The sequence below is a fragment of the Mesoplodon densirostris genome, chromosome 1 (genome assembly GCF_025265405.1).
Source record: "Mesoplodon densirostris isolate mMesDen1 chromosome 1, mMesDen1 primary haplotype, whole genome shotgun sequence".
In the NCBI taxonomy this organism is placed as follows: Eukaryota; Metazoa; Chordata; class Mammalia; order Artiodactyla; family Ziphiidae; genus Mesoplodon; species Mesoplodon densirostris.
Window position 1 is genome coordinate 233,079,737 of NC_082661.1, and position 26,967 is coordinate 233,106,703.

At 38.0% G+C, this 26,967-nt stretch overlaps 1 protein-coding gene across 2 annotated transcripts in view; it reads right to left on the reverse strand.

The window, feature by feature from the left end:
* Positions 1-26,967, reverse strand: part of LRBA (LPS responsive beige-like anchor protein) — a 767,039-nt gene that overhangs the window by 29,050 nt on the left and 711,022 nt on the right. For both annotated transcript variants that reach the window (XM_060116154.1, XM_060116148.1), the window contains exons 49-53: positions 20,912-21,001; positions 15,923-16,100; positions 11,420-11,482; positions 6,022-6,177; positions 152-319 (exon numbers count right to left, since the gene is read on the reverse strand). In XM_060116154.1, the coding sequence (XP_059972137.1) occupies positions 152-319; positions 6,022-6,177; positions 11,420-11,482; positions 15,923-16,100; positions 20,912-21,001 (655 nt within the window). The remainder of the gene's footprint in view (positions 1-151; positions 320-6,021; positions 6,178-11,419; positions 11,483-15,922; positions 16,101-20,911; positions 21,002-26,967) is intronic.

The window sequence follows — 26,967 nt, forward strand, 5'->3', positions numbered from 1 at the left end:
GCTATCCAGACCTTTCTTAAATTATAACTAAGAAATTAAAACTACCTGATACTTCAGTTTCACTTTCACCATGATGAAATAGGTAACTTCACTGCAAAATGTTATTACACATCACTTGTAAAAGTTTACTTATAAAATAAATTGTACTTACTGCCTGGATTATCGCCAATCCCACTGCTTCTTCCATTCCAGTACCAGAGCAGAAGGGTTGCATCACGTGACCCTGAGAGAATGTAGCAATTTCCCCCAATATATGACTCCGATCGAGTGAGGCAAGTGACGACGTCCCAATGGCCAAACACCACTTGGATCAATTTTCCTGAAATACAAAACAATTTTCTTTAAAACTGCTATTTAAAAAATTGAAAAAATTTCCAGTGATCATTTCACTTAAGAAGATAATGAAGTTGTATTAATCCGATTCTGCTAATTCCGATTTTATAATAAAATTTGACCTGGTCCAACCTAAAAGTTTTCTTTGAATAGTTAACAACAACCACAAAATCAATTGAAGAGTGATAGTCACATTTAAGACATATGTTAAAACTATTTCAATTAATAATGTTATTATACATAGCTCCTATAAATTACAAATGAATCATGTCTACTGATTAAAGCAGGCCCAGGAAAACCCTTCTTTGGAACCATTTCAACAATATAAGTTACTCTGTATGATTCAAAACAAAGCAAAACTTAGTTGCCTTTCTGTAGATACCCTATCATTCAAACTTCACTAATACAAACCCATCTCTGAATTAGTAAAGCCAATTTATTTCTTCTTCTATTCTTCAAAGTGAATCTATACAAGGACAGTATTAACCACTTTGGACAGCTTCTGTTTTGGGTTTTTTTTAAACATCTTTATTGGAGTATAATTGCTTTACAATGGTGTCTTAGTTTCTGCTTTATAACAAAGTGAATCAGCTATACATATACATATATCCCCATATCTCCTCCCTCTTGCGCCTCCCTCCCACCATCCCTACCCCACCCCTCTAGGTGGTCACAAATCACGGAGCTGATCTCCCCGTGCGATGCGGCTGCTTCCCACTAGCTATTTTATACATTTGGTAGTGTATATATGTCCATGCCACTCTCTCACTTTGTCCCAGCTTACCCTTCCCCAGCTTCTGTTTTTCAAATCAGGCTTACATGAACTAAATTTTGATAAAAGAACTAACATACTGGCACCACAATCTGAGCCAGGTCATTCTTTCTTTGTTTTAATTGCCTGAAGGATGAAAGTTCCTGGGGAGGCAGGAGGATGATGAAATTAAGATTATGACAGTAATGATTAGGGGTAGGGTGAGGACGGGGGTATCCAGTAAACTTACTGTGTATCTAGGATGTTAAACACAGGATGAGCTGTTCACATAACAGTGTGAGAAAAAAAACCTTTTAGATTTTTTTTGCTTAATCAGATATGGTGTTTATAATTCACACAAACTTGTCTAAGGAATTAAATATCTATAGCAGCCCTTCCACTCTCTCCCTATAGTTTCTAGCTAACGTTTCTCTTTGAAATGTCTAGAGAATCTATAAATGAATGTCATAGAATGTCTACCCTTAATATTCAGCATGAGTGTTTTTCTTCTTTTTTCAAATAAGCGTTTCAGTGGGGTCATAAAAAATACAATTCAGATGTTCAAGATAAAAACCATTAAGCTGGAAAAAAATAAGTATGCCTAAAAAGTTTATATGCTTAACTTGGAACACATCATAACCTATTCTAAAGCTTAAGGTCTCAATTAAGTATTGGTATCTACATGTATCTACATGTATAAACTTTTCAAGATAACAGTACATAGAACTAAAAGAGTATTTCCACTAATTTTTTAAATTATTGGTTTTAATAAACCCAAAGCTTATTATAAAGTCTGCAAATTTATAAGTAAAATACTGAGATGTACTTTATCCAAATCAGATGGAAAGTCAAATACAGTGTTTTCTCTTGTACACAGTCTACTAAGAGTAACTTAAGATTAGATTCATATCAATCTCAAACTGCAAAATTAATAAAGGACATTTTTTTCTCCTATGGATAAAGACTTTAGTCAAAGCAGGTATTTTAACTGCTAAATGTTAAAAATGTTCACTTCTGAATTTCTTCAACCTTTTAAATTAACACCAAAGCATTTGTTTTAAAAATTAGCTTTTATCAATAAAGAATATGGTAAGAAGAAGTCAAGACTTTCTAGAATAAAAAAATGGAAAAGAAGAAAGCAAATTAAATATTAAAAATCTAATAATTTTTGCATCATTTCCAATTTATATGAAGGACAAAGTAGAGAGGTTTAGGGGTAAAATGGGTGGGGTTACATTAGAGGCAGGCCTTACTAAGGATGAGACAAAAGTTAGGGAGCTGAATGCACTCTCATTCGAAAACCGAAGGTTATATCAGTGAGTTTTAACTACTGAAAAAACTGAACACCCCGTAATGTGATTATGTTTTTGACTTCTGTATGTACAGTGGCTTCTGCCTCAGCCTATACTAAATGCTGAGAGCATTGTCAACTACAGGAGTGATTTAAATGGGTTATTTAGAGTAGGCCTATTTAAGATGTGATACCCATCAATTCAGTGGGTTGTAGAAGTGAGGATGAGTAAAGCAACTACAATTAGATAGTTGAGGTCACGGGATACAGGAAACCAAGATGCTCCACGTACGCCAGGAGGCTTGCAAAAGAGCAGCTATTTGCTTGGAAGATCGAGATGAGGGAGTGACATTTAAGTATTTACATCTAAAGAGTTTCATATTTTAATACAAATTAACTTCATTCTCTACAATTTATCCTTTGGGCTCAACTTTGGAAAACATTATTTTTTTCAGTTTGCTTTTTCCTCTTCTGGCAGCCTTCCTTAGCAATATTTGTTATTGCTATGAGGTTAAGGTTCACTCCTCCTAAATAAATCACAGCATATAAATACCTGCTGCTCTTTTTGGTAAGTTATTTTCTGATAATCTCATAAGTGTTCCTCAACCTTTATTTTTTGTTTCCTTTAATACCAGTCCACCTCTCCACACACTAATATCAAATATTACCACAAGCACTAGAATATCTTCTTTTTGACAGAACAAATTTTCTAGTTAATGTTTTATTTGACAGCTGTGCTACAAATAAAAAAAATTCAAGCTCAGGACTCTGTACCATTGAATCTAAAATGTGGCCTGAAAATAATTCCCACTGCCGAGGGAAGGTTTTATTGTTGCCTCTGCTGTTCTGGTTGTGTCCCGAAAACATGATTTATGTTTAAAGAATTTCCTGTTACAACCGTGTTTCTCTCTACCCCCACTTCCCTGCCCCGCCAAATCTAATAAGAGAAGGACTTTTTTTTTTGGCTTATGTGCCAAAATATAATTGAGTTCAACACTTGTGATAGCTATGCCATTATATATTATTGATCATACAATTTTTCCCTGTGTCTCTGCCAAACTTAGGAGAAAATATTTAATATTCCTATTATCATAAAAACACAGGCACGTTTAAAATTTAAATAATTTAAAATAAAACTAGCATCAGAGTTTGTATACAAGATACTAAGAAAGATATTAGAACTATCATTTGAGATTTTTTTCACAACTTTCCTGGCAAGTATAAATATTTTTAGTGTACATGGTAAGTCAGTCCCACTGAAATGAAGTTTAAAATGAGGCTACTTCTTAGAATATGTTTTACACATACACACGCATATGCATGTTTTAAAAAGTAATAAAGTAGAAGGCTTTTGGAAAGAGGGGAAGGAACGTCATCTAGTTTATTAAGTAAAGTAACATGGCAGACGCTCTAGGAACCCAGTTTTGAAACAGGTAACACTTATATGAGATAACATGGTACAGTCACAAAGATGCCACACCTGAAGTCCGAGGAGTTGGCTCCAATGCCCAGTTCTAGCATCATTATCTATGCAGATGTCAACAAGTTACTTACCCTTTCTAAACCTCGGTTTCATCACCTGAAAAATGGAGCGAAGGATACCTGTTCTATCTCATAGGCTTATTGTCAGGCTGACACAATATCACGTATGAGAAAAAAGGAATTCTGTAAATTCTAGAGAACTGTGTGACTATAAGAATTATTTTAATTATTAGTATATAAAAGGGAGGTTAGCTTTACAAATATTAATATTCAACATCTTTTTTAAATGATATGAAATGTCAACAAACTCAAAAAGCCTCAAAAATGTCAAAACCACAGGTTGACATATATATGATCCCATTTTCTGACATTCTGGTAAAGGCAAAATTACAGGGATGAAGGCTACATCAGCGGTTCTGAGGGGGCTGAGCTGAGGGAAGGGCTGACCACAAAGGGGCAGCACAGGGGGCTCTGGGGGACCTCAGCTGCTCTGCATCTTAACTGTGGTGGTGGTGGCAGCTGCATAACTGTATACAATGCCCAGACGAACAGAACTATAACCAAAACATCTATTTTACTGTATGTGAGTTAAAAAATAATTTTTAATGTATAAAAAACAGTATGCAATCTAAAAGAATGTTTAAGGAAAACTTGTGAGAGGATGTAACAATTTTAATCTGAAAGTTTGTGTGAGAAGGGACCACAGTTTGAGGTCAAATAATGCCAAGGTTGTCATTACCATAATAGTGAAAGAAAAGGTTACAATTTAAATTTGATAATTAGAGAAAATTCATTATAATAATAAATATATTTTAGGAAAGCTTATCAATCCCTATTGCATTTTTAGAGAATTCCAGAGGAGTTTTAGATTCAATAGTAATCAACCTCACAGACCTAAACATCTAGTAAAAACCCAAGTAATCAGAAAGACCTGAATGATAATGTTTTCTGTCTTTCTTTATTCTACAGAATAAAGATGGAAATTACGAGAAAATTAGGTCATCAATTCCATAAAACAAAAATTAAACAGGACCATGCCTGAAAACAACTTCTAGGGTTGATTCTATGCACGGTACATATTTAACTATTTTCCCCTAGTCTCTCATTGCTATGTTACAATGCTATCATCAAAATATACCTAGGACAAACTCCTTGGATAACCATATTTTTTAATATGCTATACTTACTAAGGCAGGAGCATGGACTCATACATTTTATAGAGATTATCAACAGAATTAAAAGAATTAAAAGATGATTTGCTGTAAAACATTTAATTAACTAGAATTTTCCATTTTTAAAAATTTCTTATCCCACAACATTTAATCAAGATATTTATTTGTAGATCCTTGTTTTAGTTGAACTATCTACTTCCACAGTATCTATCAAGTTCTAATGCATTAATATCTAATTTTAATTATTTTAAATATACAACTACATATTTACTATAAGTTTACTTCATCCTCTAACAGTTTCTAAAATGCTTTAAAGAGACTCCATTAAATTTTTCAATGTTCTCAATTTCCTATATGCAAAAATATATAACCATTTACTGGGCTGGATATCGTGTAATAATACTGATTTGAGTTTGGTTTGTCCCTTGGGAAGATGCATGCAAATGAATATATATACTTAAACTTTTATATTTTTAACGAGACCTCCTGTCACACATAAAATCAGTAGTCAGCTACTTTCCTTCATGATGGTGTAGTTTTCAGCAAGATTCTGTGCGGAATTGGGTGGAGGCAAGATATCTGCTCCCAAGAAATACACTTAATGAGAATTTCTAGTATGGAAAAAATAACCTTTATATAACACTAAAGTGGGGAAATACACCTATAAGTATGTGCACTTGCCGTAAGATTATGCATATACATGTGCATACAGTATTTACATACCAGGATATGCTTTCGAAATGAATTGTTCATTCTGCAAGTATGAAGCTTGGGAGACAAGCCTACCAAAAACTGCCTCTTAAAAGCATTCTGAAGTTAACTTAATAATGGACTATAGAGTAGATTATTACTTGAAAGGAGAAAACTGTCTTTATTTCACAAATTTTAGAATTCTGTAATTTTTAGAGGGAAGAAGATGAGAAAGCATTCTCAAGCCTCGAACATCACTTGTCATAAACTTTAGTTCACTGATGAAGATATGATGAAGTTACCTGTGTCTGCAGAGTAGACTCGAAAACTCTTATCCCAGAAGCCACAGAGGAGAACGTAGCGGTTGTCCGAAGTGATGACAAAGCACTGGGAATGCACTTGAATACTTTGGTCTAAAAGGTCAGTGATTTGCCTCCTGTGCATTCCTGTATTGCTGGCTATGAGAATAGAGGAAGAAAAAAAGCCTCCTAAACCCACACGCGCAAAGAAATCCCATAGTTTGTCATACCGGGGGTTGGGGCTGAGGGAGGAGAGACAATACATTCCAGGATAAGAATATCTGATCTTTAATATTCAATATAGCAATATTTGAAAACTATTGTAGGAAAACACAATCTGATTTCTGGAAGAATATGGGTAGCCAAATTCAACAGCTCAGTCTGAAATTCTGCCTAGAGGAAAGAAACAATAATACACTACAATTTAAAAATACGTAGTATACAATTCTCAGAACATGCTATCTAGCTCTTGGGCAGGACCAAACTAGATTAGAATCTCCAGATCGCATCACGGTTAGGTTTGTGTTTCTGACAATCTCATTACATCTACTGTCATGAGAATGGATTCATGTTTTGACAATCTATTACCTTTAACATTTTGTCACAAGGAAGAGATACTAGAATATAAATGTCATATATTTGAAATATTGTAGCATCTTGTACTAGTTTGGCTTTAACAGGTCTTTAATTTGACTACATGTGAACTCCCATTTCCCCTGTTTACAGCTGCACTTGCATGTAAGGAAAGGGTAAAATTACTATTTATTAAAGATACTTGTAATTGAAGAAGTCAAAGCATAGCACACTGCCACTTTCTTACTCCTTTTGTAAGCAATAAAACAAGACAGCCTGGCAGTGTGTTTTCAAAGCGCCACAGAGCACCTGAGATGGGCTTTGTCACAAGGCACAAGGCCAGACACAGAGCAACATCATGCACATGTGGAGGGTAATAATCCTCCAGGAATACACTATCAACTGTGTCATTATCAGCAAAGGAACTCTCTCTGAGATGCCTTTTTTGGCATTATGAAGCCAACCAGATAGAAAGCTTTGTTGCTAGTGATCTAAGAGTTATTTCGTCACCAACTTTCCAATACAAATTATGGTTCTTACACTGCTAAAGAAACTTGATCATACCAGACATGAGAACAAACAAAATAAATTTCTGCCTCTGATTATTATGTTCTTTGTACCATAGTTTGCAGTTTTTTTGAGAAAAAAAATAACATAGATGCACTATTGATAAAAATTAAAAAAAGAAATCTATCTATGTTATTCATTGTATGTAGTAACTAAGTTAATATGGCCAATTCAATAGAAGGCTCAGAAAGTAATATGGAAGAAAAAAGTGTTCAAACTACTCTCCAGTCCTGTGCTGGAATACAGAGGAATAAAATATCCCTCGCCCTCATGGCATACGCAACACAGCAAACATATTCATGTGCACGTGAAATACTGCAAAATTCTGCTAGTGTCTGACTACACAACTTAACCATGTAGGATTATTAGATAACTATTTGATAACAGGCTTCATATACTTTGGGGAAATTAATGGGCTAGTAAGTGATAGCGGTAGTAAAAAGGGCCGATTCTAGCCGAGAATCACTCCCCACCTCCTTCCACACAAAGGGAACTTGCTGGCAGATGAAAAAAGCTTTTATGTATCATAGTGTATCATGGAGACACATTAGCATCTCACTGCAGTGAAGCTGTGTGATACAATTTAGTTTTTTAATTCCAAGAAACCTAGCAATTAAAGACAAGATATGTAGTACTTTCTATACTGGTTACTACAGTTCTTCATTCCACATGAAAATTATAACAATGTTTATTTTTGCCAATGTTTATATGACTTTCGCTCCTATGATACAAACTTTCACTCATCTTTTTGGCATGATTTCCTGGGAGGACCTAATTTGACAGATCTGGGCATGTGCATAATTTTGAATTGAATGACCACAAGGTACCCATGGGTAAAGGCTGATGCCCCTTCAGCATTCAGATGATCTATTTTCCAAATAAGTGCTTACTTATAATTTAACATTGCAACCCCCCATCCATCCATCCATCCATCCATCCATCCAATCGATATAATCTCCCAACTGCCTTTCCTTTATCTCTCTTTATTTTCTCTAGTAAACTTCCTGAGATTCTATACTGAAAGTATTTTTATTTGATGAAAATTAGGTATATTTGTCTAGATAAGCAGTCTTCAAACTGGGACATGCATATCCCTTGGGGGTATAAGATTTCCCAAGGGACACACAGGCACAGATGGTTTTAAGGGAATCAATTTCTAGTTCCTCAACTTTCATATGTTCTCTTGCCTGAAACAGATTTGCCTGAGAACTCTCCTGTGAGTTTTCCTTTCTTACCTCCCTTTTTGCATGCTCTTGTTCCAATAGATAGAATTTTACTATGGTGCTTTACCCCAGGGTAAAAAAATCTCTTTTTTTTACCCTGGGGTAAAGCACCGTAGTGAAAAGGGGCCAATTCAAAATACTGATGTGATGCTGGAAGGTGAACGCCTAGGTATCAAATCATTCTGCAGGGCGGGTGGTTTCCAATTCATTGCTTTCTATAAAATGGAAGGAGGATCTAAGCATGCTGTCAATTGATAGATCATCAAAAATAAGTTTCAGTGATAGATTGTTAAAATGGTTATTTAATGACAGACCGTAAAAGTAATCCTTAATGATACATCACTCTGTGAATTCTGTCACGTAACTCAGAAAGAGTTCAAAGACTTCAATGACTTTGTTAAAATAAGACTCTTTCCTTTCCCATCTATTTTCTTATGTTAGTAACATTCCTCAAAGCTTCCATCTATTAAAAAAAAACCCAAAAGTTTAGAACTGTTGACAAATTCTGTCTCATTCAGCAACAAATGTTTATCCATGAATACATGAAAAGAAAAGCCCTATTCATTTCATTAAAGCTGTATTCCATATTTCCAATATGTGTTTTATGTTCAATAATATTTATTAAAATTTTAAATTGTAATAAGTATGTATTAATAATATTTGTAATAACCCGATACAGATTAACTTTTTGAGCTGAGCCTTATGGTCACAGGAAATTTCAATGTTTAAATGTACATACATATTTTTATTGCTGAAAACAGTATAGTAGGGTAATCAATTTTCTAAAGTTAAAATAAAATTGTGCAAGGGAAGTACAATGAAAATATAAATTCAAGATGAGGAAGGAATACGTAAAATGTTCAAATGTTAAAAGCTTTTTCATGCACTTTTTAAAACAGAAAATGCTGACTCTCAAGTGACTTTGATATTTAGATTCTACTGGATGTATTTAAAATTTTATACACTATGCCAAAAACTATAACCATTGTAACTATTTAAACTTGTGATGATGTCACATTTAAACTTTCAGATGTCAACTTAAAAATGTGTGAGAAGGTACGTGGTTTTTTTTTTTTTTTTTTTTTTTTTTTTGCGGTACGTGGGCCTCTCACTGTTGTGGCCTCTCCCATTGTGGAGCACAGGCTCCGGACGCGCAGGCTCAGCGGCCATGGCTCACGGGCCTAGCCGCTCCGCGGCATGTGGGATCTTCCCAGACCGGGGCACGAACCCGTGTCCCCTGCATCGGCAGGCGGACTCTCAACCACTGCGCCACCAGGGAAGCCCCAGGTACGTGGTTTTAAACAATTATTTTAGGGGATACAGGAGCAAACAGTCTGAGGACCAATGATCTAGAGTAGGGAAGAAAACTATGGCCTGCAGGCTGAATCTGGCTTCTGCCTGGTTTTGTATATAAAATTTTATTGGAGCACAGCAATGCTCAGTTGTTTATATATTGTCTGTGGCTGCTTTTGTGCTACGACAGCAGACTTAAGTAGTTGTGTCTGAGACGTTATGGCCCACAAAGCCTAAAATATTGACTAACTGGCCCTTTACCAAAAAAGTTCACCATGCCTTGTCTAAAGGATCACAATTTCTGAATTAGTTTAGACTTTACGCTATATGATATTCATTGTCAAGGTTTAAGACAAACAATGATTCTATACTTCAGAAATCAGGCTTTAAGTAGCATAGCAAATGGGTTTTATTATTTTCCTGACTCTTAAAACTTTACCCAAGTGAGCATTTAAGTTTTTAAAAAATATATGGCAAATCATATCTACTCAAAGCAAAATAAGATTTAGGAACCAGGGTAGTAATTATCCTTCATACAGATAGTTACTTCTTAGATTTCTGCTTATATTTGGGGAAATGATGAAAGACTTAGTTTTGAGCTTAAGGTTACTTTAGTTCATCTTGATAATTAATCTGCAAATGGTGGTCATTTAGCTCTCCACTGAAACAATGGTGTTAAAGACAAAAAAAGTGACATACACATAGGGAACACCTTGAATTTTAAAATAATCATTGAGCTTATTCATATGCTTTATCTAAAAACTTTAAAATATTAACAAATTTACTTGTGCCAGGGCAATTTGACAAAATTGCAGGCCAAACATCCATGCTAGCAGCATACCCCTGCAGCTAGGTAATTACGTTTTTTATTCTAAAAGTTATTGACTAAAATCTTCAATATCAAGGCTTAACACTCTTAGTGGGCCACATTTGAAATCCCCACTATAGGCTGAAAAATGCCAAACTGGAGATTTCAACTAACCTACTCAAAAAGCACAACAGCAATTAAATATTCTAAGTCATCTGCTGCAGGCAGTCATTTCATCCCAATGGCTCTTTCTGGTCTCCTCCTTTTTTCTTTTTTTTTTTTTTTCACCCTGAACAAATTTAACCTCCAATGGCAATTTATTGGGCTGTAGGACCCTAGAAAAATGAACACAAATATCTTAACACTGCCATTGGCTGGGCCGTATATTTCAACTTTGAAACTGCTCTGCAATTGCACATTAATCCCCTTAGATTGAATGGAGGGTCCAGGAAGAAAGGACTGATCTCCTTTAATGATGAAACCCTGGCACTACAGTTTTATTTTTCTCAGCACAGTGCTGCTAAGAACCCCACTGTTATTATGAAAATTTCCCGAGCAAAGAAGCTCCATCACATTACTGGTTCACCAATTCATCATAACGAGCCTCGCTCCTGCTCATCAACAAGTCTGAGTGATGCAAAGATCCAATATTATCCTGACAGAACTTCCTGCGCATTCTCAATCACACATTATTACAGCATCCGTATTAATTTTCAGTGACACGCGTCCTAGGCCTGTTCAAATTAGGCAAAGCAACGAGGGGGAGTTGATGAAATACCAGCATAGCCACAGCTCATTGCATTCCAATTTGCATGCAAATGGTTTATCAGGAAAATTCCATTCCCAGCAACCAGCAAGTGAAAAACAACTGTAATCTACACTTCAGGGCCACCATACAGAGCTTAATGAATCGCAAAGAGAGAAGGAAGTGACAGACCTATGAGAGGATCGATTTCCACTGGCAGCTGGCATGGCTGGTCTTGTACAGCACCTTGATGAGCTGGAATTCACAAACGATAAAAAAAAAAAAAGCATTATTTTTCATATACTAAACTACATTAAAATGCGTAAGTCAAATCTCATGTAGAATTGTTTCTAACCTCCAAATCTCTCATACAGTTTTGTAAAATTTAAACAAAAAAAATTCCAGGTGCTTCTATGGCTAGCTTATTAAACATTTATTTTAGATTAGTGCTGTTCTGAACATGTGCCATCAGCAGTGGCTCCAGTCCTAGGCCATAAGCTATAGCAGATGCTTGACTGGCAACCTCTGATTCTGCAACAAAACAAAATTAAGTGGTAAGGCGCACTGAAAACAAAATGTGACAACCATCTGCTGACTGTAGCAAATACTATTTTTTTGTTACTTCTTAAAAAGGCAGTTTTGAATGCTGCAGCACAAAGGAGCCACAAAAACGTCAATTTATGATGGAGAAAGGGAAAGCTCTAAGTCAAGGAACATTTAATGTTTCATCCATCACGTAAGATCAATCAATTGAAAGTTTGAATAAAAATAAAGAAAGCTATCTGCAGATAAATGTTTTAGTTAAATGCATTTGGCTGAAATGTTTTCCTAAAGATCTGATTGCAGTTTTAAAAAAACTTTTATTAATATTTAATATTTCCAGAGTTTCAATTTAAAAATACTCTGAGAAGCAAATGAGAACAGTTTGTTTAATTCTCAAAATAGTTCTAAAGATTCAGATGTACTTATTTTGTGATTGAAAAGAGATTCTGTAGGCTGTTTCCCTGTGAAAGGCAGAAGGACCTGAGGTGGAGAGGAAGTGCTGCGAGAATCAGGAGTGACCACTGGCCAGCTGTGGTCAAATCAGAAGCCCCAGAATGAAGGGTTTACAATAGATGATCTTTTTCAGCTTTGTAAATCTGAGAGTTAAATTCTCGGTCCTTTTCCAAATGATTTTCCTCCAATAACTCAGCCATTCAATCTGGTCCGCATCTGCCTTTTATAGACTCATAAGCATTTAAACTACTGCTTGGTTGGTATTAGAGCTCTGCTTAATATCATCAGATACTAAGATTAAGATGGTATTACTATCATCAGATTTTAAGAAGTCTTTCTGACTGTCCTTGAGGGGCTGAAAATAAAAATGGGATACATTCCAATGTGTTCATTAGATTAATTCTAAATTTCTGATGTTAGCACTTCCCCTGTTAGTAAATGCCAACTTTTCAAGGATTTTTCAATGATCTTTTAGAAGATCATTACTACTGATAAAATAACCTGAGTAAGCACAATATTAGCACTAAAAATTAGAGTTGAGTATATATGACATTAAAGTAGATGAAAAAAGGAAGGCATATGACTCCCTCTTTTACTGAAGGCATTGTCTTTGCTGATTACTACCTCTGCCAGTAAAGACATCACAGGGCACATATAGGGAATCATCGGGGAAAATGCACCACAGCCTCTGATTTACCCAACAGGGCCATTTACTTCCAGTAATACCAGTGCCAATCAACACTAATACCTTGAGAAGTTTTCTCTACGACTTTGAGAATCTGGGATCATAGAAACATTAAAACCAAGCTGTCAGTGAAAGAGATTTAGGAGGTTAACGATCTTTGGTCGTGCCTCAAATCCCAGTTCTGCCACTAACTGCCTGTGTGACCTTGGTCAAGTTACGTCGTCTCGGTGTTTCAGATTCCTGCTCTGTAAAATAGGTTAGATGGGTTAGGTTGAACCACATGAAATCACCAATACCTGGCTTTCTGACCTACAGAAATGGCAATTTCAACCTAAATACAGAACCTACATCCTCAGGTTGTTGAGGGGATTCAGTGAGTTAATATGTGTGAAGTGATTAAAACAGTATTCAGAAGCTACCAAATGCTCTATAGACATTAGGTGCCATTGTTTTATTGTTTCAGAGGCTCTGCAAGGTCCTCTGAGTGAGATGGAAGGATAAAGATGATTGTTCCCCTAAATCAGGACTCAGACACTGCACTGACAGGAGCTAGCTGTCTAATGAACAAGCTACGGAAAACATAGAATCTCAGAAAAGAACCAGAATCTAAACTAAAAAAAACCTGCAACATGAATTTGATATTCATTGAAAAAAAAGCTGTTAGGAAGTTTTGACATTTGTTTTAAATCAAGGCATACTGACAGGTAAAGGCAGCACAACATAGGATGAAAGATCAGATTTATGTAAATAAAAATACCTGAAATGAGGCACAGATTTAACAAAATGGATGCTTAATATTTTTAGGTTTAGGTGTACTGAGAATTGGAGTCACATTGTAGAAAGGGAATCACCTGTGTATTTCCGTATGTTATCATTCTTTGTAATTTACCTGGTGAAGAGTTGCTGTGTTGTACTATAAAGCCAGAGGATGGGGACAAAAACCACCAGTGACACAAGGTACAGACCCAAAGAAAGCCCACTAGGGAGAATTCTAGGCAAGAAGTGGCAAAATGTATGCAGTCTCCCAAGCTCTTACCTTACAGAAAAGTGAGCTTGGGCTCAGAGCAGGTGGATGTACCATATGTGGTACTCCAGCAGAGGGACGCGGCCCCTAAATCACTTTACAGATCAATAGAAAAGTAGGGAGTAGGGAAGAGAACAGCTGACAATCAAGTACTGATACTAAAGGGAGCCCAGGGAAATGGGCTTGCTCCAAAGGGGTGTGTCAGGAGCTCAGTCATCAGTGCTGAGGGAGGGAGCCTAAGGACTAAGCATCAGCTGGAGACCTAGCAGCCCTCTGGTTGAGCCAGTTCAGTTCCTGCTGAGCTAGCTCATTGCTAGGCTAAGACTAAAGGTAGGGGTGGAGAGTGCTCAGGGCTTTCTAGCAGTTGAAAAGTTTTGTCCCTCCTCACACGTACTGTCACTCTGTTTAGACTGAAGAGGTTCTCAGAGCCACCAGAGCTAGCCACCCAGGATAAGCATGGTTTGCAGGGGCCCTTAGGCCACACACACTGGTGCTTTTGCCAAGCTCTAAGGGTAACTGCACACAGCAGAGGTAAATCCTCTGGTGTGCATGGCAGAACACACCGTCAGCATGTTCTTCTTCTAACGAGTGGTATTTAGAGAAAGAAACAAACAAAAAAGAAATCACAGTTGTTAATCAAATTATAATCTTTGGTCCCAAAATATAAGTGTGGCATTTGCATACACATTTACCTCTGTAAGGTATGTTCACTTGAAGAAAAGGGACTAAAAGGGCCTAATAATAGAGATACTATACCTGCCTTGATTTTTACCTTCTCTACTGTTATGAAATCTATTCTCTAATCAAATATCGCCATTCATTTCATTTCTAATGGCCAGGAAAATGGCTGTATTTAAGAAATTCTGAGACCAACCACAGATTCGTCATGATGCATACCTTATTACATTATTGAACATAGTTAGTGCACCTACTTTTTGTTTGAACATCAATTCAATCCTGTTCCATTCTAAAATCTCTTGCATTTAATTTGGCATGAGGCCCTTGTTCAAGAATTTATATTTGTGCAACCATTTCAGGTATTATAATGGGTAGTGCTTTATGCACATTTTACAGATTTAATAACAAGTTAACAGGCTATTAAAATCTATCTTTTAAAATTTCCTACCTAAAACAATGGCTTGGGAAGAAAAGCCTATAATCTGCAGGACTTTAAAAGATTTTCCTTCTGTAAAAAAAGAATTTCTAACTAGTGGCCAAAAGGAACAGTGCTAAATCCAGATCCCAACATTCCTGTTCTAATGAGAGACAATAAATCACAGAGGGGTGATCATAAAATTTGAGTCAGAAGACTTGGGTTCAAACCTGGCTCTGCCACTGACTTGCCATATGTGATACTGAATAAGGCAAGCTCCCTGGGGCTCAGTATCTTTACTGGTAAAATGTGGGCCCAGACTGGACGAACTCTCATGTCTCTTCAGATTTGACTGTTTGTGATTCTGACGGTTATTTCAGTATCTTGCCATTAGTTACCCTAATTATTCAGCACTTAATGAAAGAACAGAATGTATTTATGGGTTTGTAATATTTTAGCTGGGTAACTTAAGTGTTCTTTTTTCTGTCATCCACAACAAATACTTCCATGCCATGTACCAAAAGGTACATAGTGGACAATCAGAAGTGTTTATGGAGCAAATGAATAAGTGGAAAAAAGAGGAACATCTGATAAATAAATACATACTATTTATGGACACAATATAGAATATCATTATATGAGAAATAATATTTATCTCCAAGGAATAAAGACAAACCACCAGATGCCAAAGAAGAGTTTATGTTTTAACTTTTGCATTATATGCCTCAGAGGGAACTTCTTTAAACCTTTCAAAGTATGTTTAATTTTGATTCAGACTAATGCTTGAAAACTAAAAAGCTTAAATGTTGAGATATCATATATTTAGGTAGAATTAAAATATCTTTATACAGTGTTCAGCAGTTATACTATGCCTTATAAGGATATTTCTTTACTTACCCGGAAGGTTGTGCCACTTGTTCACGGCAAATAGCCTGTTAGCAGTGACTGTGATCACAGCGGGAGTTGCCAACCCAGGCTGGGTGTTGGCCGCCACGTGAGTGACAGGGGAGTTGGAGGGGAACTTTAGAACCATGATAACATCCTGCTGAGCTTGGTCTGTGAACATCAATGGGCTCTGCAGGAGGAGATACTGTTGAGTGGGCAAGACAAGATCCAAATATACGAGAAGGAAAAGACAAGGAAAGACAAGAAAGAAAGGGTGCAGGAAAAGAACAGGGAAGACCATGTTAACACAAGTTGTAAGTGAGAGCACAGTGAAGCAGAAAGGCTTATAGAAACAGCAATTAGTATTTGTTTGGTTTTCACGTATGTCATTAGTTGAATTTCTAGGTGATTGAAGTAAAACTACATTAACAGAAACACTTTAAAAATCCACAAATTTTATTAACTCCCTTCCCCACCCAGCTCCCATGAAGAACTAAAAGAATGATTTGATTTCAATTCTAAATAGGCAAAGTATTGGGGATTGTGTTAAACCATTCCAATTGCTATTATGTGTCAAGTATTGATACAAAAGAGAAAAAAAAAGGAATGAGAATAGGCAATGGGCACAAAAGCAAGCCACGGTAATTTCCAAAGATCATCAGAAGTTGTGTTGAGTTAGCATGAAGATTTTGACAACTAAATAATGAGGTAATTAATTAACAAATATATTTAAAAATAACAGCTGTACAGCATGCATGTATTATTATAGTAGAGAAATAATTTATGAACGTAATACACAAACTTAATTATAAAGGTGTTTCAAAGCAATGCATAATTAAATGTACTTGTAAAAACAATATATTTATATAGCGTACCAAGTATTAAACACTGCCCTATTATAATGCAAATGCCACTGCTTTCTGCTGTAGCTAAGGATAAAGAGAAATAGCTAGATGCCCCCCTCCCTCTTGGTAAAGAAACTAAAGCTCAGGGCTTTTGATTTCTCCTTTGAAAAGCAAAAAGTAACTGAAAATGTTAAACAAAACATTGTCTGTTCTAATAACTAGCAACAAAATAAATCTGGAAGACTACTAAGATTTAGAACATTCCTACAAACCATATGTCATAATCCGAGACATACATAAAACCACTCTGATTTATTGGCTTTATTTATACTTTGTGGTAGTACGCTATCATACAGTAATTGCACTATGCATTTTCAGCAAATCTCCTCTACCATGTCTATTTTCTAATAGCTGATTAGTATCATTCAGAATTGAAACACTTTGATGAAGTGCTTCTGGCTGCTTTCCTCTTGCCATATTTCAAAACACCAGGTATATGTAAATGTGTAGGCACATATATTTAACACGTATTTATTCAGAACTGCCAATAAAAAATTAAATACATTTGCATTTTTATTATCAGTGCTTTTTAAAAAAAGTTATTAAGACTACTTAGAAAAACGTATTGCACTAAGAATTCCTATTTGCACTCTGTGCATAAAGGTGTAAATAAAGGCAACTAATAAGCTACCCAGACACCCTTCTAAGCAAGTGGCGAAAAGCCAATCAATATTATGAGTTAATCCTCCCTGGATGCTCATTCAATTAAAGGTGTCAGTAATGCCTCATCTGATGTGGCCTCAATTAAATCCAACTATCTGATGGTGTGCAAACACAGGGGGATACAGCAACAGCAGCCAAACCAGACAAACAGGCAGCCTCCGTGGGCCTGCTAATTACTACACCTGGTGTATATTATGGCGCATGCACTTAACGCAGCACGAGGTGGCTTTAATTTCTGCTACATTCGTGTGTGTGTGTGTGTGTGTGTGTGTGTGTGTGTGTGTGTGTGTGTGTGTGTGCGTGCTGCAGTGATGGTTGATGGGGGAACTCATCTGAATGGTAGTAAAAAACAATAACATTTGGGTCTTTGATTTTTAAAACCTCTGATATCAATAAGTAACCTTTGCTATACAAAGAACCTCTTACACAGTTTTAAGGAATTCTGTGAAATTGGGTAAAAATGAGAAACAACCAGCCAACCACAAAATATCCTATAAGCTAGCTTTGATGAAGTTCTGGGAAAAGGAAACGAATGTCCTTTTGGAACACCCAGCCTTACTTTTCAACTGTGTAGGTTTTTTAAAAAAATAATATTTACTAAAGTCAATTTATAAACTCTGAGAAAGTCAGACTAAAACATACATCATGAAGTCTCACTGAAAGGAAGTTGATACATATTTCTGAGCTTAACAGCTCATGTTGTAAATACAATTAGGCTCAAATTGAATAATTCCAATGTTTATGCCCTTAAAAAAACACAGGAAAATCTCTAACGTATAGGAAGAATGTCTTGTTTACATAGTGCCTCTAGTGGCCATCTCTTAGCCACATGGCAAGGACAAGCAAGCCCTTTTCCATAGAAAGCCACAGACACCATATCCAGAACCGTCCCCTGCATCCTTCCAACAAGCTGTCTCTCCAGCTGTTCCTGTGCATTTCATCCTGACTAGAGCTCCCAGTGCAGGCAAGTAGCAGGAAACTCTTGGGAACACCATCACATCCTTGGCTAGTGAGTATGGAATAAGGAACACTAGAAATAAGAAAAAGCCCAGCCCAGCATATTGGGCTAGTCTAGAGTCACAGTAACAGCTATGGATGAGCGGGACAGCTGGTCAAATAGGGGGAAGAGAAAAAACCCTCATCCAATCCTGGGTGCCCCTGCGAGCCCAGTATGAGGTAGAAGTAGGAAGCTGCTAGCCGGATTTCATTCGGTTTCCCCAGATGAAGTATGCACTCGTTGACAACTCTGGTTTCTTTCTAACACACCTTTCTTTCCCACCCACGTATGTATAAGAGGAAAAGCACAATTTGCACAGGTCTGAAAAGGAGTTCAGGTATTCGATTCAGAGGATGAGGATAATGGGAGAGATGGCCTCCCATCCTCAAATAAGCATGTGCCTTCCCAGCCTTGCCACCCTCGGGACAGTAAAGCTGATCTGCCTCAGTGAACCAGTCATCCTTTGGCCATGGAGAGAGGCTTGGCAGTAGGAACTCCGTCTTGGTCCCAGTGACCAAGGCTGTGCCGTGACCCAGGTAGAACGTCAATGGAGCAGTGGAGGTGCCTCCATGAGCCAGAACCGCAGCAGCCTGCATCTCACTGACAAGCTATTTACTAAAACTAATTCCAAACCTCACACGTAAATCATTCTTCCTATTTTTATGGCATTATCTCCCATTGTTCCTGCCAAGTGTTCGTTTTCCATGTAGTCTTTTCACTAAAGCTACCCTTTATGTTCTTTTAAATATGATTTCACCCACTTAAAAACACTGAGGGGAAAAGGTTATGCAAACAGTTTTTTAAATGCTTGTAGTTTATAATAATGGTCAATTCATATAGAGAAAGAGGGGGGAAAAAAGACTTGGAAGAAGAAAGAAGATGACAAAGAGGCCCAAAGGGGAAAAGACACAAAGAAGAAGGAAATATGGAAAGAGAAAGGAAGAAAGAGAAAGAGGGTCAGAGGCAGAGAGGACCACATCTGTATCCCTGGCCCTCTTGGCATCTAACAAAAAATTCTACGGTTCTAAGCCACAACATGGAATCAGAATCCATTTAAAATTATTCAGGGACTTCCCTGGTGGCGCAGTGGTTAAGAATCTGCCTGTTAATGCAGGCGACATGGGTTCGAGCCCTGGTCCGGGAAGATCCCACATGCCACGGAGCAAGTAAGCCCACGAGCCACAACTACTGAGCCTGTGCGCCACAACTACTAAAGCCCGCGTGCTTAGAGCTGACGCTCTGCAACAAGAGAAGCCACCGCAATGAGAAGCCCACGCGCCGCAATGAAGAGTAGCCCCCGCTGGCCACAACTAGAGAAAGCCCGCGTGCAGCAACACAGACCTGACGCAGCCAAAAATAAATAAATTAAAAAAAAATATATTCATTACATTTATGGAAACAGACATTATATCCCCTACTCTTAATTTAAAACAGTAATGTGCAACCTGTTTTATTGAGGGACAATTCAAGAAAAAATATAATACCTATCGCCTGTAGTTTTAAAATATGATTTTTGTCATGCCATTCAGTATTTGTTCCCAAGCTGAATTTTCTTTATCATTGAAGTATTTCCCCCTGAGATTTCAGGAACCATAAAAGAGGAACAGCCACATATTTTACAGCTCTACTCGATTTCCCTACTCCTGATTCTGGGCTGGCTTCTGTCTGACTTGCTTTTGACCAATAGAATGTGGCACAAACAGCGTTATGCACGTTCCAAAGCAAGCTTCAAGCAGTCATGCCCAAGTGTTCTCCTGGAACACGGCTCCCACCATGGGAGTGGCCTGGGAGAACGTCCTTGATGATGAAAGACCACGTGGAAAGAGTCTGAAGCCTCAGCACCTGCCCCCGCAGTCTGTGAGGGAGCCAAGGTGAAAGACAAGAAATGCACATCTGTCCCTCAGAATCCCAGGAAATGTAAATCACTGTTTTATGTACTAAGCTTTGACGTACAGTATATCATCATCGTCATCATCATTTTTTCTTCCAAAGTCCCTGACTCTCAGTAACATTTCCTACATATTAGGATTACTTCCCAAACTGAAATTCCCGAACTGAAAAACATATTGGGATGTAAAGAATAAACACAATAGGAAAACGAATCTAGACGCTCATAGGATCAAACCAGAAAAGTTATCCATCCCATGTCTGGAGATTCTGTCCTAGAGTGAGGGTACGAGACAATTATGGACCTTTTAATTCTGCAACACAGAGCACAACCTGCTGAAATACTAGAGCATTGAAGCAACGTCTGCTTCCCGAAGACTGCGGGAGAACAGGCAGTATTGGCTGGCTGTTAGCAAGTTCACAAACAGTGCATAAGAAGAACAGGCCCAGATGTGGTGGAGAATCTCAAGCACAATGAAAAACGGTTATGAATGTCAAGCAGGGTCTCAAATAGAGGCAAGAAATGAGGAGAGTGCAGGCAGCACTTACCGCTTGCATGGCAGAACCTCTGGGAGGATGGGGCTCTATGAGGAGCTGAGAAGGCGTCTGCCCGAAACTTCGGATTTGAGCTTCGACAGCCTGAAAAAGGCACGGGCAAGTTTGAGGGTTAAGAGGTGCTAATTACAGGCAAAACCACCACGACTGTCACCTGAAAATGTCATTCCACACTTCTGGCTTGTTTCATGTTGGAAATCAACCTTGTGTTTTCACAGTGGGGCTAAGCACCTGGTAGGGCATTGAAAGTGAGGTCATTCTTCACTACCGTGGAAGCTGTTCCTACAAAACCCTGCAAAACTTTCTCATCTTGCTCAGTGATAGGAAACAGAAACCAGCTATTACAATCAGATATTGTCCTTTTTTGGCTTCATCTCTGTTTTCTTGCATTTTTTCCCTTGCTTGCATCATCCCTGATGACTACAGCTAATCTTTTACAGGTATAGAGAAAACCTACTGCTGCTTTGATTCTAGGCCCCATCTCACCCTGGGAAGTAGAAAAAAGAAACCCAGCACCTGTGAAAATCGCTTGATGCTATTACTTTTGAAGAGCATCATTGTTGACAGTCTCTTTGAACCTAAGTGGCTAAACAACAAAGTAAAAGCCATATGTTGTATCCAAGCGTGAGAGGGTTAACCCGGGGACTGACCAAACACAAGAAACATGTGTGTGCGCCCTTTACGAAAGATGTGTGCCTGTGCCCTTTGTCGCGCGTTTCCGACCACGGCTCTTCCTGTCCACCCAGCAGAGATGCTCACTTCCCAACCTCATCAAGGAACACTGTTAAATGCCAGATGCGGTCACTGTCTGTAATGATTTTATTTGTTTACTTGTTTATGCCTGTCTCCTCCCACTAAAATACAAGATCCATGAGAGCGAGGACCTTACCTATCTTCTTCACTCTTAGATCCCTAAATTGGGTGAATGAATAAATGCTACAGTATGTGTGAGGGGATGGAAGGAAGCAAAGATACATAAAGATGACCTCAACACCCCACACAGTCAGTATTCTCAACTTCTGGGCTAAAAGGATGAAGAAAACCGCTTTGTAAGGGAATATATGTTCATCATGCTATTTTGTAATCCTTAAGAAAATGAGTATTCAATTATTATATGCTCTACAGGACTGTAGGCAATTAATAAGTCATAAACAGGGAAATATAATCATTATCCAGTATTAATTTCCTTTTTTTTATTTGATAAGGATACCATTAGTAGTCCTTTACAATGACCTTTGAAGAAACAATGATAGCAATTCATCCATTTATGCATTCAATCATAATCGTCAACTATGTATACAGCAGTATTAGGTGTCAATGTTTCTGCCCTTGAAGAAAGTATTCCTAATACAGAAAGCAGGGCATGTACTTGGATGGTTGAGTAACAGTTTGATGCAGTCAGTCCCACAAATTCAAGGAATGCACTATGACTTGCTTAGGCAGAAAACACTGGAAGGCACCTCTGTGAAAGCTGAGTGTTATGGTGGAAGCAGCACAGGCTCTGAAGTCACACAGACCACGTGCAAATCCTGACTGCACACCACTTATAAGCTATGTGACCTAGGGCAAATCACTCAACCTAAGTTTCACTTTTCTTCCTGTAAAATGTGGATAATAGGACCAACCTCATAGTGTCATATTAATGAATAAATGATATATATGTAAAAAACACAGCAAAGTGCTTATTAGTACAGATTAGACCCTCAAAATGCAGTCAACAAATACTCATTGAGGGGCTTCCCTGGTGGCACAGTGGTTAAGAATCCGCCTGCCAATGCTGGGGACACGGGTTCGAGCCCTGGTCCAGGAAGATCCCACATGCCGCGGAGCAACTAAGCCCGTGCGCCACAACTACTGAAGCCCACCTGCCACAACTACTGAAGCCCGCACACCTGGAGCCTGTGCTCCACAAGAAGAGTAGCCCCGGCTCCACGCAACTAGAGAAAGCCCACGCGCAGCAACGAAGACCCAAAGCAGCCAGATAAATAAATAAATAAATTTATATAAAAAAATACTCATTGAGGGCTGCTAACAACATCAATAACAAATATTTATTTAGTACTTATTATTGCCAGGAACTTTTCTAAGTGATTTTACTATCTTATATCATTTAATCTTTAAATTGTATGATATGAGTACTTTACTGTATCCATTTTATAGATAAGGAAAATAATGCACAAAGAACTTAAGTATCTTGTCCAAGGTCACATGGTAATTGAATGGCAGACTCAAAATTTGCACGCCAGCAGCTTGATTCTAGAGCTCACATGCTCAACCATTAAGCTACTCTTTCTCCTTATCTGTTGCCAGGGACTATGCCAGGGCCTAGGGATAAGACTGAGCACACAAAAAACATGAGCTTACAATCTAATGACTGAATTAATAAAGTACCTCTAACATCACCATCATCATCATCATTACAGTGAACAAAGTATGTGCACACACAATTAGAGCAGCATGGCTAGGCAAGGGTTGGTTTTATATAGTAGGAGATAAGGCTGGTCTCAGACTTCAGAAACCAGAAAAGGAGCCAACAGGAAGTAAGGAGTAGATACTAGGATCATTTCAGATCAGCACCTAAAACATCTTTTGATGGGGTAAAAAGAATTTAGGATCAACATCAAGGACAGTCTTGAGGAAAAAAATATCACAAAAAGGCAACTTGAAGCCTGAGGTAGTCACAAAGAAGGATGTGGGATGATATATGGATTTATGACTTGCTTTATGAATGTGAACCTTAAGTCTCTTTGAAAAACTGTTAGCAAGGCCAGTGCCCTTTCCTTTGACTGCTGCTGCCTTCGGTAGCCCCCGCCCAATAGCCCACATGCATTTCCCCCCATTGAAAAGAAGGGGAACAGACTGCTCCCACACTGGGCCTGTGGAGTCAGATGGTTCAGAGAGCTCATCTTGACTTCACCATTTATCTGCTGCATGACTTTGAACGAGTGGCTTCATCTGTTTCCCCATTGATAAAATAAAGATGATAATAATAATGCCTAGCTCATAGAGTTGATTGGAAAATTAAATAATACATATAAAGTGCTTAGCATAATACCAAGCACATAAAAGGCACGAAATAAAATGTTGTATTATTGTTGGGTTTGGGGCTCAGCACGGTCCCCATTGAACACAGCTAAAATAGAGGAGGAAGAAATGCTTCAGGAGTTTACAATGAGCGTGATGATGATGAATACATTATTGAAAAAAACTGAAATCTGGCTCAGGATTTCAAAGTATACTGCAGGGCTAAGTGCCCAGAGACAGGGAGATCTCCTTGGAGGTTCAGAGAGCAGTCTAAAACATAAGGAACTGTATACCTCAGTCCTTATGGAAGCTGTGCTATTTGCAAGAAAGGGATAAATACGCAAACCATGATCTAAGGCAAAATCAACAGGTCTTAGAGACTGATGACTTTGAGCAATGAAAAGAGAAAAGACAACACGAAGTCTTTTCTTTTGAACTTGCATATTTTAGAGTAGTAAAGCAATAAATAGAAATACAAGTTCCTGTGAGGGAGAACTAGTGAGAGCTGTCGAGCCAGGTTGAGATGTCCAGTGCTCAAAAGAAAGCCCCGGGACTCGCTCTGGGATGAAACATCAGAGGTATTGATTTGGGTGTCATTCATGCAAGAGAAATTCAAGTCAATGGTTTTTGATCTTGCCCTCTCACTGTGTTTATGTGCGTATCCTACAGAATTGAGCTCAAACTCTCCTTTATATAATATTGCCCTGATCAAATGTCTTCAATTAACTGTCAGTACTTAAAAAGGCCTACTCCTTGATATGAGGCCCTGAGAAGAATGCTATATAATTTCTATGGTATCCTTGACAAAAAATAAATAACTTCATTCAAATCACATGAAAATATCAGAAAGACAAATTAAGGGACATTCAACAAAATATCTGACCACTTTTCACAAATATCAAGACCATTAAAGAGAAGCAGACTGAGTCACTGTTACATATAGAAGGAAACCAAGAAAGTATCAACTAAATACAACGTGGAATTCTGCATAAGATCATTAGACAGAAAAAGAATCGTTAAAGAATGTGATGACATTTCACAATGTCTGTAGTTTAGTTAATTATATTGAGCCAATGTTATTTTTATGGTCTTGATCATTTTACTAAGGTTATGTAAGGTGCTGATCTTAGGGGAGCCTGGGAAGAAATGTACACAGGAAATTTTTCTACCAGGTTTGCAACTTGTCTGTGTCTAAAATTATTCAAAATAAAAAATTTAAAAAGAAAAAAAAGATAAAGACCTACTGCTAGGCAATATAAGTCTTCCTACCTCTCTTTTATTCCCTCATCCTATGCCCTGTACTGTCAAGCTGATTTTCTTCCACAAATGTAACCCGCCATTTCTGCCTTATGTTTTCTCTCATGCCTCTGACTCTCCTAGATTAGTCCCCCTCGTCTTCAGTTTTCTAAGTCGTACCCCTCTCTAGAAAACCTGCTTGAGTTCTACCTTGTTGGTGTAACACATCCCAAATCTTAGAGTCTATTCATGCTGCTGATTACATACTTGACTCAGGCTTCCCTGTAATGTTATTTAGCTTTTATGAGATTACTGGTCTGTCTCAGCAACTATACTATAGGGTAAGAAAATCATACTTTAGTAGTGTGCAGCAGGAAGAACAGTACCTTGTACGTAGTATTCACACAACAAAAAAGTTTACTGATTACCTTTTATACAGCAAGGCCGCCCAGACCCTTGTGCCTCATCTAGGGTTATACTGGGACAAAAAACAAGCACAGTACTTTTTTTTTTTTTTTTTTTGCGGTACGCGGGCCTCTCACTGTTGTGGCCTCTCCCGTTGCGGAGCACAGGCTCCGGACGCGCAGGCTCAGCGGCCATGGCTCACGGGCCCAGCTGCTCCGTGACATGTGGGATCTTCCCGGACCGGGGCACGAACCCGTGTCCCCTGCATCAGCAGGCGGACTCTCAACCACTGCGCCACCAGGGAAGCCCAAGCACAGTTCTTGATGAGGCAAAATGGGGGTGAGGAGGAGAATGGGGGAGTGATAAGTGAAGGCTGATAGCTGCTGTTACAAAGAAGTCAAAAGAGTCTTTCTTAGAAAAGTTCTGAAGGATGTCACTAAAGGCAGTAATTCTCACTTTCAGCCCCCTGCACACCTGAGGGTTATGACCACACTCCAGTGTCTCACTGTAGCAGTGATTCTTAAGGGCTAAGTGAGAAATCCTGGGGGAATATGTGTGATTTGAAAAAGCCCCTCAAGTAATTTTGTTTATTGCTCTCTTCACTTTTCCCTTCAGCCCTTTGCATACAGCAAAAGAAAATTCAGAGGCATAACGGAGGTTTGAAATCACAGGAACCATACAGGTATAACATTCAGGAAGGTGAATAGGTAAGAGCGTAGCTTAATGAACTCTACCAAATGCCTAAACTGTTTTTAATGGACTCTCCTTCACCAAGAGAGTTTTGGTCCCAGGTGATATATTTTTAGAATTTGTTTATTATGTTAAATTTTTATTATGGAATAGGATAATGGATCCCTATGTACCCATTAGTCAATTTCAATAATTATTAACACATTTGGCCTTAGGTTATTTTAAGGTGGTGGTTCAGCGTAGGCAATGTGCTAGAAAGATTTATTGGAAAATAGGAGAGTGTGCCTGCCTTTAAGCAGTTTATTTTTTCAGGTCTCCTGCAAAACTACACTGAGAACAAAAATATCAAAAAATGACCCCAAATTATAAACATTAGCCAGCAGCCTTCATCTTTGTTCAGAAGGGTTAAACACACCTGGACTTGAAAGATGTTCAGCCCTAAAGCTGCAAATGTGATTATGTGACTTCTCTAGTTAAAATCCTTCCATCCAAATTCCTTATCACGGCGTGGCCCCGTAGCATGGGGTTAAGTATGCAGACACTGCAATCAGACCGCCTCAGTCCAAGTATTAGCTTTATCACATATTAGCTGAGTGACTCCAGCAAGTTATGCCTTAGTTTCCTCGTCTACAAGTGGTAATAATGACAGTGGATCTTTACTGGGTTGTTGTGAAGATTAAATGAGATAATATAAA